Source organism: Saccopteryx bilineata, chromosome 5, assembly GCF_036850765.1.
Source record: "Saccopteryx bilineata isolate mSacBil1 chromosome 5, mSacBil1_pri_phased_curated, whole genome shotgun sequence".
In the NCBI taxonomy this organism is placed as follows: Eukaryota; Metazoa; Chordata; class Mammalia; order Chiroptera; family Emballonuridae; genus Saccopteryx; species Saccopteryx bilineata.
The window spans coordinates 63754556-63769570 of NC_089494.1; the positions used below are offsets into that span (position 1 = coordinate 63754556).

General features: G+C 41.5%; 1 protein-coding gene across 2 annotated transcripts in view; it reads right to left on the reverse strand.

Moving 5' to 3' along the window:
• Positions 1-5110: 5110 nt before the first annotated feature.
• The window catches only part of PDK1 (pyruvate dehydrogenase kinase 1), a 48944-nt gene continuing 39039 nt past the window's right edge, over positions 5111-15015 (reverse strand). For both annotated transcript variants that reach the window (XM_066278918.1, XM_066278917.1), the window contains 2 exons: positions 10082-10195; positions 5111-8066 (listed from right to left, as the gene is read on the reverse strand). In XM_066278918.1, the coding sequence (XP_066135015.1) occupies positions 7926-8066; positions 10082-10195 (255 nt within the window). In that variant the 3' untranslated portion in view covers positions 5111-7925. The remainder of the gene's footprint in view (positions 8067-10081; positions 10196-15015) is intronic.

The window sequence follows — 15015 nt, forward strand, 5'->3', positions numbered from 1 at the left end:
CATTGCTGAATGCAATGTTGAGGGGTTTCTTTCTTCTTCCACCCTACATCTCTGATTTTATTAGTTCAATTTTCAAATTGAAATTAAATGATTCAATTTATGCTACCAAAACCCCCAAATCCTAACAAGTGTTTTCATTGAAATCATATATAGAGTCTAGAAAATAAAAACCTTCCTCAATAAGACTTTAGGTATGTGTTTTTTAATGTTTACAACTGTATTGGTCAGGGATAATAACAAAGACAAATCAACTGTTTCACGTAGGAGATTTAGTGCAGGGAACTGATTCTAGATGGTAGGAAACTGAAAGACCAAACAGGCAATTGTGAAGTAACCCAAAGATTAATAATTGTAAGAAAATAATTTCTCAGTCCCATCCAGGGCTGAACAAAAGGGAAGACGTGTTACAAAGACGTAGGTGCAACAAGGAGTACACGTGGCCGGTGCTGGGACCTCCCAGGTATTGTGTGGCCGGTGCTCAGGGTGCGGAGGCGGCATCAGGGACTGGGGCTGGGATGCCTACACATACTGGATACCAATTTGTCTGCCAAGTGCCAACTATACAACAGGAGGGACAACTGACCAGCGACACAAAAACCTGTTTCAGAGAAGACAAATCAAGAAGAGCCACTGTTGAATAGACCTCAACCTGAAATCACAGATCACAGAATTCACCGGAAAGATAAAAATGGACAAGAGATAATTCAGCGGGAAAGTTACAAATTGAAAGTGAGTGCCTATGGCAACTTGTACTCATTATCAGGAAACTAGGGATTTAGCACAGGGCCTAGTACATTTGTGGAATGGGTAACTCAGCTTACTTTTGGAACAAATAGAAACAGCAGGATAAATCATGCATTCCAAATGATGGCATTTAAGAAAATGCATAGGCCCTGGCCGGTTGGCTCAGTGGTAGAGCGTCAGCCTGGTGTGCGGGGGACCCAGGTTCGATTCCCGGCCAGGGCACATAGGAGAAGCCCCCATTTGCTTCTCCACCCCCCCCCTTCCCCTCTGTCTCTCTCTTCCCCTCCTGCAGCTGAGGCTCCATTGGAGCAAAGATGGCCCGGGCGCTGGGGATGGCTCCTTGGCCTCTGCCCCAGGTGCTAGAGTGGCTCTGGTCGAGGCAGAGCGACGCCCCAGAGGGGCAGAGCGTCACCCCTGGTGGGCGTGCTGGGTGGATCCCGGTCAGGCGCATGCGGGAGTCTGTCTCTCCCCGTTTCCAGCTTCAGAAAAAGAAGAAGAAAAAAAGGAAGAAAATGCATATAATCTTAGTACCAGGAATGTTTCATTTCTTTGAGTTGTTTGGAAGATCTTCTTTTGTGTGGTCTGTGTAAGAGCGAAGTGGAAGCTGAGTCCCACAGCAACAGCACTGCCAACTGCATTAAGTCAAATTCACTTCACTTAGAACGCTTCAGAGAATAATTAAAGACAGAATAAAATCTTATTTTGTCTGTGGTAAATAAAATTTCAGACTGTGTATAATATGCTACTTAACAGGGAAAAGGCCAGTTGTTTATACTGAAGAGTAATAAAAGCTTTTACCTTGGTAAGGTTTCTTGACCGTAGTACCACAATGTTCCCACTTCTAAGAAAAACCAGGAACTTGTCCATTTCACCGTGTTCAGTTTTCACTTGAGAATCGTTTTCTGGAAGCTCCGGGTGTCCTTGTCATATAGCATTACACAGAACACCTCTGTAACTTTCTATTTGAATTGAAATTAAGTGCTGCTATCTGCTGATTAGAAATTAAAAGTGAGGCCCTGGCTGGTTGGCTTAATGGTAGAGCGTCAGCCCAGCATGTGGATGTCCCGGGTTTGATTCCTGGTCAGGGCACACAGAAGTGTCCATCTGCTTGATGTCCCAGGTTTGATTCCTGGTCAGGGCACACAGAAGCGCCCATCTGCTTCTCCACCCCTCCCCCTCTCCTTCCTCTCTGTCTCTCTCTTCCCCTCCCGCAGCCCTGGCTCCATTGGAGCAATCTGGCCCCGGGTGCTGGTGGCTCCATGGCTTCCGCCTAGGCACTAAGATCTTGGTTGTGAGCATGACCCCCTTGTGGGCTTGCCGGGTGGATCTCCGGTCAGGGCACATGCCAGAGTCTGTCTCTCTGCCTCCCCTCCTCTAATTGAAAGAAAAGAAAAAAAAATTAAAACTGCATTAATGTGCTATCTCAAAAACACCCATTAACTTTATCCCTATAGAAAACAGGCCTGAAGCAAGAAAATTTTTAGTTTTGCCTATTGTAACTGTCATAATAACCTTGCATGATTTGGGGCTGATGTTTTTTCATTATATAAATTCAAAATGATCCCATTTAATGTGGTTTATGCCTGACCTGTGGTGGCACAGTGGATACAGCGTCGACCTGGAATCCCGAGGTCACTGGTTCAAAACCCTGGGCTTGCCTCGTCAAAGCACATACAAGAAGCAACTATGAGTTGATGTTTCCCACCCCTCCCCTCACCCCTGCTCTCGCTCTCTCTCTTCTCTCTAAAATCAATAAATAAAATCTTTTTTTTAAATGTAGTTTATGAAAATGTCAATTATCTGTGAGCCTCCAAATTTTCTAACTTTTAACAATGTAATCCAATTAACTGAGTAACTCTTACCTGATATGGGAAGAGAGAGATTTAATTCTATGACTTAGAAAAGCCACCTGAGTAGACTGCTGATCTTTTCAGTGCCAGTGTTCGGTTTCCATAATAGACTTCTACATATAAATCCATGGCAGAACACTACGGCTTTACATATCCGAGTTAAACTAAAAATGCCCTGGCCTCATAAACTGTTTCCTAAAAGAATTTTCACTATTTTTAATTTATTATAAACGGATGTCAATATTTCAACTAAAAACTACAAAATTTTTGATAGTAGTCTATGTGGCAACTATAGAAAATATACTTCTAAATTTTAGAAAGTGAACTCCTGAATGAAGACAACACAAAAATTGTTTCTCTGGCTTATCTTACTGAAATAAAAAGTGTAAATTTTTGCTCAAATATCTAATTTAACCAAGTAAAAAATAGCTGTTCTATTTCTCAACAGCTTTTCTAAGATAAAAAAAAAAAAGTTTTGTAGCAAAAACTGGCAACCTTATCTTTTTGCTGCTAAAAGCCTAAGGTTAGTGATGGCTAAAGAAATGTGAAGACTCTAGAAAAAAAAGTAGGCAGTATATTGTATAATTCTCTTCAAACATGTAAGTAGAACAAATGGTTCAGTAGTTTTAAAATGCCAGAAAGAAGCAAACCACTGGTGCATTATTTGTTGACACACATAAAATTCTTCACACCATAGTATTTTTTTCAAGTGCCTTGGGCTGCACTGCAAAAAATTATTGAGGCTAGAAGTTAAATCATATATGATAAAAAGTTCCACCAGCAAAAGCTATGTTTGCAAATGAGCTACCTCAATCCTGATTACTCATCTGTTAAAATGTCACATTCATGTCACAGCCATTAAGACAAACTGAAATTCGGTGACTGGTTATTGGTTTCCTCTCTGACTAGCTCTTCACAAGGCCACAAAGGAACAACACTAAGAGTTTGTGTCCCTAGTTCTTTATCTATGATGTTCTGTCATGGAACTTGTTGGCTTTAACAATTAAGGGATCTTGTGGTCCTATCCCATCAATCAGAAATAGGATAGGAGCCCTGGGAGGGTAGCTCATTTAGTTAGAGCAACATCCCAATACACCAAGGTTGTGGGTTAAAACCATCGTCAGGGCACATACAAGAATCAGCCAATAAATGCATAAACAAGTGAAACAACAGATTGATGTTTCCTTCTCTCCCTTCCTTCCACTCCTTTTCTAAAATCAATTTAAAAAGAATATAGGGCCTTGCCTGTTGGCTTAGTGAATAGAGCATCTGCCTGGTATATGGATGTTTGGTTTTGATTCCCAGTCAGGGTACACACACACAAGAGAAGAAACCATCTGCTTCTCTTCCCCTCCCCCTTCCCTCTATCTTCTCCTCCCACAGTCAGTGGCACTATTGGTTCCAGGGTGGCCCCAGGTGCTGAGGACAGCTCGGCTGGTCCAAGCATGAAAGCCTCAGGCACTGAGGGTAGCTCAGTACTCCAGCATCAGCCCCAGACAGGGGTTGCTGGGTTGATCCTGGTTGGGGTACATGTGAGAATCTACCTATCTTCCCTTCTCCCACCTAAAAGAAAAAAGAAGAAAAAAAGAAATAGAAATCTATCTTTGACTAGAGAAGTTTATATCTGACTTTCAACTTGTACAAGCAGGGGGATAATGCTCATTAAATGAAGACCTTTTCTATAATTACTTCTATCGTAAAAAAGTTATTAACAGAGCACTTGCATACAACCTTGAAGAATCGGCCTGACCATGCGGTGGCACAGGGGATAGAGTGACAGCCTGGGATGCAGCGGACCCAGGTTTGAAACCCCAAGGTCACCAGTTTGAGCATGGGCTCACCAGCTTGCGTGTTGGGTTGCTGGTCTGAGTGTGGGATCATAAACATGACCCCATGGTCGCTGGCTTGAGCCCCAAGGTCACTGGCTGGAGCCCAAGGCTGCTGGCTTGAGCAAGGGGTCACTGCCTCTGCTAGAGCCCCTGGATCAAGGCACATATGTGAAAGTAATCAATGACAACTAAGGACCTGAAACTAACAGGGGTCCCCAAACTTTTTACTCAGGGGGCCAGTTCATTGTCCCTCAGACCATTGGAGGGCCGCCACATACAGTGCTCCTCTCACTGACCACCAATGAAAGAGGTGGCCCTTCCGGAAGTGCAGCGGGGGGGGGGGCAGATAAATGGCCTCAGGGGGCTGCATGTGGCCTGCGGGCCGTAGTTTGCGGACGCCTGAGAGTTGATGCTTCTCATCTCTCTTCCTTCCTGTCTGTTCCTCTCTCTCACTAAAATTAAATCTCACAGCCGATCTCCATTCATGCAGTAAGTCAGTCATCTGTGGATGTTTGGATAATGAAAATCTAGGCCAGCTCAAACCATACAAACTCTCCCTCTAGCCTTCTCCATTAGAATAATACACATTGGAAATTTAAGTTCCAAACACTTTCTCTACTGAAGATAGTGCGATTTAATGCAAGACACCTAGCTACAGGTTTTTGAATGTTTACAGAATGATGACACTTGATGATGCAAGACTTTTATTTACATAACATGATTATGTTTTCAAAACCCAAGTTGTCCCAATTTAATTTTCAAAATAAGAGTAGATCCATGCTTTCAGTTTACCATTCACAAAACATTTTATAAAATGTAGACCTCCACTTCAACATCTTCACACAAAATGTTCAGTGTAAGAAAGGGGTTGCTATTGAGTATGAAGATATCTAAAGCCAGTATTTTGAGTACAGGACAGAATATTTTTTGCGATTCCGCCTAAAAATGTTGGCACCTTCACTAAACACCTAGTCTATAAAAATCACTTCCTTATCAATTCTCATCCTTCAGTATATTCTTATATCTACATAGCATCATATTAAATGCTGGTGGGCAAAAGAATGTAAAAAAAAATTTAAAACATTTCAGGTTTTAAAGATCTAAAACCAACTAGCAAATATCCTCCCCCTAAATATTTTTGTATATAATTTTCTTTTCATTACTACAATAAAAAAGTCAAGTCATTATACCTTAAAAAGAAGCTAAAGGAAAAGAGTGCACTTTCCCTTTAAAACACCATTAAATAAAGAGGGAAAACTTTTAAAAAAAATTGGAGGGGGGGATCTTTCAGAAGTAAAAATATCAAGTTTGTGTCCGTTGTACAAATGTCTTTTAGAAAAGAAAGTAGGTTACTTTGATTCAAACCATTCTAAAATATTTTACCATTATAAGAAAAGTGTAATTTAACTTTTTTCCCTGGAACCCTGGGAGCTATGGTGGGTTGGTGGGTGGGACTCCCCACCTACTTGTTTGCCTCCCTGAACAAGACTCCTGTGGACGCATCGGAGCTCAGACACTGATGTGCAGCAGAGGGATCTGGGCTCGGGTGGGGGGGAGAGCTCGCACTCAAGTGCTCTGGACGGTGGGTAAGACAGGAGCCCACGGGCGCTGGCCACGGTCACCGGCCCTCCCCCATGTGCACTGCTGACCGTGCCTGAGTTTGCCGGCCTCGAGCTCACCAAAACCTGACTCGCTGGCCTTGTGAACTGAATCCACAGCACTTGCTGCTGCCAGCCTCTAGGGCAGAAAAGTGGAATTTAAAGTTAAAAAACTAACACACTGACCTAACAAAATCATCTATTGGCATAGCCTGTTGTTTGTCACAGAACCCATAATAAAGCAACAGCAGGTTAGGTAAAAGATCTTTTTTCCCAATGTTTGGTCAGACTAGCCAAGAAGCCCAAGGCAAACATCTCTCTGTCCAGGTTCTAGACTAACTGACCTTCGGCATCCCTCCTATTTACACATTTATATAGAATTGTTAAGCTTATGCAATCTTATAAAGAATGAGATGTTTCCACTTAAATGTATTTTCCAGATAAATTACCCCCAGTTAAGTGGTAAAGCTTTTCTTTAAACATTTAAAATCTTACTTTCAAAATTCATTTTCCATGTATTCCATCACTGTAAAAATAAAATGAGCTATGGTTAAACATAGTCTCCTGACTTCATGGTCTCCCAGATTCAGTGGCTGACAGAGTGACCAGCAGGCACAACTTGGGGCCAGTTCCAATTGTGCAACTTATGGCCCACACTCTGAGTATGAACACAAGGATGACACCACCTGTTCTGTAGCTTTCTGTTTGAAAGCCCAATAGAGTACATATACTATACCGAAGTATCTGTAGACTACAAGTTACCACACCAACGCAAAAGATTGCTGTGATAAGCAAACTGACTTCTTCCAAAGTCTAGATATTTCTTATAAAATACATGCTCTTTGTCAAGACTTGTGCATTCATGTTCTTATCCTTCTGTTACCTACTATTCTCCAGTAGTCATTTTGTTTACTGCTTTAAATCATGCTTCTAACTGCACCAGGCTTGAGATTCAGTGTGTCTCTCCTCCAGTCTAGAAGTCTGACCTTTGGATAGGTGAAAACCAAAACCTAAAGATCTCTGTCACTTTAACAGGATGGTTCCCTCAGGAGGTGATGCATCAGAATAACCTACCAAGCGTTCTAAGGCCGTCTACTTCAGCATGTCTGCAGTAGGACCCGTAAAGCTCTTTCTCAAAAGCTCCCCCATGTGATCTCAACAAGCAATAGTTCAGTTTTTGGGACTCACTGCTTTGCCAAAAATTTCTCTTCTAGAATGTTAGTAGCTGCTAGTTTGTTTTTAGTATAAAATTTTCTCCTTACATTAATCACAAACACATTCAAAGTAGACTGCCCATGATCAAGGCTTAGATCCATAGGGGACTAGTTATAATCTTTCACAATACAATTTTAAAACGGCAGGTTAACTTCAGAGCTAAGACAATATATGTAGATGCTTTAAGGTGGCTGGTTCTATATTCACAGGACAACTGTTTCTGCTTTACTTGTAGTTAGTCACTGCAAAAAGGGAGGTCATCTTACTACAACTGCCATGACTAAATAAAGGATGCCAGAACTCCAAATAACAACAAAAAAATGGTTAACATGCTAATCAGTATTAAGAAAATGTTTTTAGCAGACATAAATGAAAAGTATTTTGCAAAACCACATAGCTTCCTGTAGAAACCCAAAGACTTAACACTCTTCTGAAGTCTATCATAAAGGGGAAAGTTGGCTAAAACTATCGTTGTTTAAAAATATGTTCAGTTAACTGTGAAAATATAAGTGTCAAATAGGTACAAATTCATCCTTTAAAAGGCATAAATGGAATTCAGTTTCCATTTATTCTACCCAAATAGTTGTGAAAAAGACACATAACGTATTTGGTATGATGTAGTTCTGAACACCAACCCTTCCAAGTTTCACATAAAAGCCACATTGGGATTTCCCAGGGGTCCCAGTGATTCAGGCACTGCGGAACGTGGTCATGTCCTTCGGTTCTCTGCTGGGAACACACCAGTCATCAGCCTCATGGTTGGCGTTGTAATGCTTCCAGGCAGCTTTGTTATACACGGGGAGTCTTTCTATTGATTCGGTTGATAAAGCCTGAAAGAAAAGCAGGACCTAAGTCTGGTATGCTTTTAGGATCCATAATTTAAGAAAACATATAGTGGTTATTTTAAAAGGTTATTACAAATTAAACAATATTTTATTCACTTCGTACTTCATTAATCATAACACCATCTCAATACATTTTTAAATAGTGCACAGATTTGAAACACGTTATTGACTAAGTCTATGCCTGATAGGCGTGTTCACTGAATTTGTCTTGCAGTAATTCCCCAGCCAGCCTGAACCCACTGGATTGAAATTTTACCCAAGTGTAATAGGTGTCTCTTATAAAACATGACCCAAAACAGAAGTTGGTTAATTTAAGAAGTCGTGTAAGTATAGAGGCATAAGAATTGACATATGTACCTTAATCTATGTAATGGTACAATAATATAATTAATTCTATTTTAATTTATTAGAATAAATACTATTTTCAATATAGTCACTGTACTTTGAAAATTTCAACATAATATTACCATCAATAAATATAACACTATGTCTAAGGCATCTTGGCTTTTGCATAAACCATTCTTGGCCCTGGGTCTGATCCTGTGTCTTTTTCTCCTCCCATTAAAGCCACCAGTTTCAGCTACAGCATAGGTGTTTCTGCATCATGCGTGAATTCATGTTTCCAACATAGCATTACAATGCACTGTTCTATTGCACCTTCCTGTAAATCACTGAGACTTGAAATACAATGTTCCTCATTATCTTCTTCAAGTTGGGATATTTCAGTAGAATTTTAACCTTAAGCCATAGGTATTCCCCAAGATATAGAAAATATTGAACTATTTTTTCAATTTACTATCAGAACTTAGCATTCTGACAATGCTACAGAAAGCATTTGATGTTGACGATTTTAGTGGCTCTATAAGACTTCCTTTCCTTTCATCTCTCTTTCTCAAAATGCAGCTAAAAACCTTTCACTTATACATTCTCTTTAAATATGCCTGAACTGCCAGCACCATTTGGTCTAAGACCGGATCAAAGATGTTACATTTAGTGATAAAAATATTGACTTCATGTTGCCTTTTTTTTTAAGTTCCTTAAAACTGAGAAAAAGAACTATAATCTTGAAAAACTTAACCTTTTCAGATAAATTTATTTTTTCCTATAGTCTTCAGTATTGCCTATAAAATGGGTGCCATCTAGTGGTTAGAACAAGAAACTAGCGTCACTAAATAGATAACCGACAGCTTAACCAATCCAGTGGATTGATGGGCCTCAGTGCTCTCTACCCTGTAAAATACACTGATCTCTGCATAAACACGTGGAACATTCAAGGCCCGTAGGCTTACTGCTTTTGTTCCCACCAGGTGAGCTACAGGCTTACCAAGAATCACCTGTGCTTGTTCCCAATCTCTTTATGCAATTACAGCTGTCATTATAAAGATATAGTTAAATCAAGCATTATTTCAAAGTGCCAAAAAAAGAGAAGGCGAATTCTCTGAAAAGCACTATAAGTACAGCTTCTCGCAGACCTAAAGAAAAGGTCTGAGCAGTACATCCAAAGATTGGCAATGGGTCAATGTCCATTTGTGTGCATCCTGTTAAAATTAAATTGTAAGACATAAAACTTTTTATGATTCCCCACTTCAACCCAACTTTTTTCTATTAACAACCATAGTCCTGACCACTACAGATTAGCATATTTCTTTTCCTATAGTCAAGGAAATAATTTGTCATAAAATATGAAGTCCTATGTAAAAAAACATATTCTTTGGCCTGGTCTGTGGTGGCACAGTGGATAAAGCGTCAACCTGGGACGCTGAGTCACTGGTTCAAAACCCTGGGCTTGCCTGGTCAAGGCACATATGAGAGTTGATGCTTCCTGCTCCTGTTATCCCCCCCCCATCTAAAATGAATAAATAAAATCTAAAAAAAATACATTAAAAAACATATACTTCTATTTCAATAGCATGAAGTAGAGGAAATTTTCATTACAGTTAAATATTGACATCTTCTTATCAAAACAAGTCTCATTCATTCAAGAAAACTACAGCTACTACCTTAATGTAGATCACTGCATCTGTCCCATAGCCCTCGAGGGAATACAGCTTCAGGTCTCCTTGGAAGTACTGTGCATAAAGACGGGAGATGGGCAATCCATAGCCAAAACCAGCCTGTTGTGTGAGGAAAATGAAATTCTATTCAGAAAGCCACACACTGAAATACTTATCTAATGAAAATAAATGCTACTGAGTACCCCAGTGCTGTCAGAGCCTGTGTCTAAGAAACCGACTAATACCTAAGTATTTATATTTCTAATGGCCAAGCTGGAGCCTAGCTGAGTACATTAGATTACTCCCCTCTCCCCTCAAGTCATTTAGAAGTCTTCAATACTTGGGGAGCTCTGGAAAAGCACGTTACTTTTCTTCATTGGCCTGCTCTAGAGCATCCCAACACTACCTTGGGCAATATCACATAAAATATGTTCCCCCTTTTAGGAGCAAGAGTAGAAAAAAAGCTTTATTGGAGCCTAAGAGCGACATCTCATAACTTTATACCATGAATTAGTAGCCTGTGTTCTGAACCAGGAGAGATCCCTAACAGCTCTGTCTTAATTCTCACACTTACAAGTCACTTCCCTGCTTAAAAATCTTCAAAGCACATAACTGACCCATGGTGGCGCAGTTGATAAAGCACTGACCTGGAATGCTGAGGTCGCCGGTTCAAAGCCCTGGGCTTGCCCAGTACTACTAGGAATTGCTTCTCCTGCCTTTCTCTCTCTCTCTCTGTCTCTTCTCTCAAATCAATTTTTCAAATAAACAAATAAACAAATAAAAATTTTAAATCCTCAAAGCACATCCCCAATCCCCACCCACTGGCTTGAAATAAAAATCCAAACTTCTAAAAGGAGTTTTCAAGACCCAGTAAGATCAGGTCTCCGACTCCTCCTTCCAATCCAGCTGAACTAAATTTTCTGCTCTTCAGTTCTTCAAATACAGCGTGTACATAAAGTCATGGTGCACTTTTGACCGGTCACAGAAAAACAACAAAAGACGATAGAAATGTGAAATCTGCACCAAATAAAAGGAAAACTCTCCCAGTTTCATACCTATTCAGTGCAGTTCAATGTGGGCTCAAGCACAGATTTTTTAGGGCTCCTTAGGTAGCTATCCCGTATAGCCTCTACAGACTCGTCACTGACTGATGGCTTACCAGAACGGGGCTTCTCCACCAAATTGCCGGTTTCCTTCAACTGCTTATCCCACTGAGTAATGTTATTCCTATGTGGTGGCGCTTCATTATAAATGCGCCCAATATTCGCGTTGCACTTTGGTCATGGATTCGAATTTAGCGAGCCACAGAACACACTGAACTTTCCTCTGTACCGTCCACATCTCAACTGACATGGCCATGGACTGCTCCGCTGCATACATGGTGTTACATCATCATCTGCGCATGCGCACATACTGCCACATCATCCTACAGAAACTGGGAGGGTTTTCCTTTAATTTGGTGCAGATTTCACATTTCTATCGTCTTTTGTTGCTTTCCTGTGACCGGTCAAAAGTGCACCATGACTTTACAGACACACTGTATATGCTATTTTCTACTTCTGTGTCTGTTCATCCCGTTCCCAGTATTTGGAATAACCTCTTGACCTGGACAAATCCTACCAATTTTTCAATACAAAGCAAACCTTCGAATAAATGTAAAAAGTTTTTATCACCAAATGAGATATTCAATGACATTCCAAATAACACTTTAGTTAAAAGCTTATGTGGATTCAGGAATCAGGGTACTATAAACAAATCCAGGCCCGGCTTTACCTATCTCCAACCACATATTACTTAATTTTTCTAACCAGAGTTTCTGCTCACCCCTCCAAATCAACTATCTATTCTCCACATTTCTCCTTGCCCTGGGAGGCTGACCTGAATGGATGACCAATGGATTCCCATGTCCTCAGCAGTGGATCTGGAAAATGGAGAACCCAGCAGGAAGGAACTCAGGGGAAGTCAATGAAGGCATTCACTCCCCTGCTTCCTTCCAGCTGAGGCTGCCTCCCTTGGACAGGGTGGGACCCTAAGCAGCTGCTCTGCAACCTTCCCCTTTTCTGGATTCTGCTAACTTCTTCTCCTCCTCCCTTTGATTTTGGGCAGTCATAGTTCTACTGCTGCTAGCCCTGGCTTCCTGTACTAGCCCTACTCACAGCTCTGTAATTTGTGTAAGTAAGCCTTCCTTAATTATCATAATTAAAATCTCTTTTCTGTTGGGACCCTGATACATTAATTAGTTTCAGATATGGCCCCAAGAAAACCGCACAAGCGGGTGGCTCAGGGTCCCATGGCCTGGTCCCCTTCATCACTGCCTCTCCCTCAACCACACCCATGGACTCCTGGGGCTTCCCCTAGAAATAATTCGGAGAAGAAAACAGCATGGGCCTGTCCCACTGATGTGTCTACACCGGATGCCAACGCCAGCCAGAAGTGAACTGCCCTTTCACTAGAGCCTCTTCAGGGCAGAAGTAAATCCTACCCGTAGGCAGAACTTGAGGTTCAGCACCTAAATCGACTCACAGGTGGCGAAAGGGCTGGCTGGCTGGTCAGAGACTTGGAGAAAACAAAACTGGATAGCTGATGGGAAGTTGGTCTGGAAGAGGAAAATGTGGATGGTCCTCTCTAAGCAGGCTCACAGTGTGAAGATACTCTGCCCACAGAGATGCCCACCAGAAGGCACCACATGGAGGATGCTCCCAATAGTCAGGCAGATAAGATGACCACTCCTGTGGATGTCAGGCAGTGTTTCTCCAGCTGCCCCAATGTCTGTTTACTGGGTCCACTTACAAAATGGTCAGGATATCAAGAAGGAGGTTCTGAGAGTGCTTAACAACAACAGTCTTCCTCTCTGTAAGGCTGTAGATGCATAGGGTAGTCTGTGCATGGCAAGCCTCCCATTTTCTTAAACATTCACATAAATTCTGCATCCTAAACAACACTTATATGGCACTGACTTTGTGCCAGACACTACAAAAGGTATTTTTTTCTATATATTAAAAGTCACCCTTACAATAACTCGATTTTTAAAATTTATTTTAATTAAGTTTATTAGGGTGACATTGGTTAATGAAATTATACAGGTTTCAGGTGTACAACTGTACAACACATCATCTGTATACTACACTGTGTGTTCACTACCCCAGTCAAGTCTCCTACCATCACCATTTATTTCTTCTACCTCCTCTCACTCCCCCTCTCCCTCAATCATCATGCTGTTGTCTGTGTCTGAGTTTTTTTTTTTTTGTTTAATCCCTTTACTTTTTTCACCCAGCCCCCAACCCCCTTCTGCTCTGACAGCTGTCAGTCTGTTCTCTATATCTAAGAGTCTGTTTCTATTTTGTTAGTTTATTTTGTTCATTAGATTCCATATATAGGTGAAATCATATGGTACTTGTCTTTCTCTGACTGGCTTATTTCACTTAGTGTAATATTTCCAGGTCCATCTGTGTACTAGGGCGGTGGTCGGCAAACTCATTAGTCCACAGAGCCAAATATCAACAGTACAACGATTGAAATTTCTTTTGAGAGCCAATTTTTTTTTTTTTTTTGCATTTTTCTGAAGCTGGAAACAGGAAGAGACAGTCAGACTCCCGCATGCGCCCGACCGGGATCCACCTGGCACGCCCACCAGGGGCGATGCTCTGCCCACCAGGGGGCGATGCTCTGCCCATTCTGGGCGTCGCCATGTTGCAACCAGAGCCACTCTAGCGCCTGAGGCAGAGGCCACAGAGCCATCCCCAGCGCCCGGGCCATCTTTGCTCCAATGGAGCCTTGGCTGCGGGAGGGGAAGAGAGAGACAGAGAGGAAGGGGCGGCGGAGGGGTGGAAAAGCAAATGGGCGCTTCTCCTGTGTGCCCTGGCCGGGAATCGAACCCAGGTCTTCTGCACGCTAGGCCGATGCTCTACCGCTGAGCCAACCGGCCAGGGCCGAGAGCCAAATTTTTTAAACTTAAACTATATAGGTAGGTACATTCCTTATCGAGGTAGCGCCCGCACATGGTATTTTGTGGAAGAGCCACACTCAAGGGGCCAAAGAGCAGCGTGTAGCTCACGAGCTGCAGTCTGCCGACCAGGGTACTAGGGTATTAAAAGGCCCCTACTTTTCCCAAAGCTACAGGGCTAAAATGTAGTAAAGTCAGAAGTGAAACCAGACAGTTTAGATCCAGAGTCTGGACTAGTATGCCATGCCACTCGCCACACAAATTTACAATATCTGTTTACTACAAAAGTAGTATATCCTCTCTCTCCCTTACTTTTAGAGTAAAATTAGAAGATGCTTTATTTTTTTTAATTTTTATTGACTTAGAGAAAGAGAAAAACATCAATCTGTTGTTCCACTTATTTATGCATTCATTAGCTGACTCTTGTAGCTACAGGATTTGTGCTGTGTAACAGGTAAAACTACTATAATGAAGTCCTTCTAGTAACCTCCTAGAGTCTCAAAGAGATTCATCTCATACTGTATTTCATCATGTTACCACATAACTTCAGTGCATATGCCAGAGAAGACTCCAAGCCTAGAAAAACAGTTCTAGAATTACAGGTCAGAGATTTGGCAAAGCGCTTTTCAGGGGGTTGGAGCACAAGGAAGGAGTCAATTCAAAAGCTAATCTTATTAAACTTGAAAACAGATGACTACTAAGATGAATAAAATATACAGCAAAAGGCCCTAGCCAAGTAGCTCAGTTGGCTAGAGCACTGTACTGATATGCCAAGGTTGCAGGTTTGATCCCCACTCAGGACAGAAACAAGATTCAACCAATGAATAGGTAAGTAGAACAACCAATCAATGTTCTCTCCCCCACATCTCTCTCTAAAAATTTTTAAATGTCAGCAAAACAATTATAATTTGAACCATTTCCAGGTTGGATAATAAATTGATCAGAACTCTAGTCTTATTTCTGAGTCTCGAATATGAGATTATAAGTACTTGAGGGA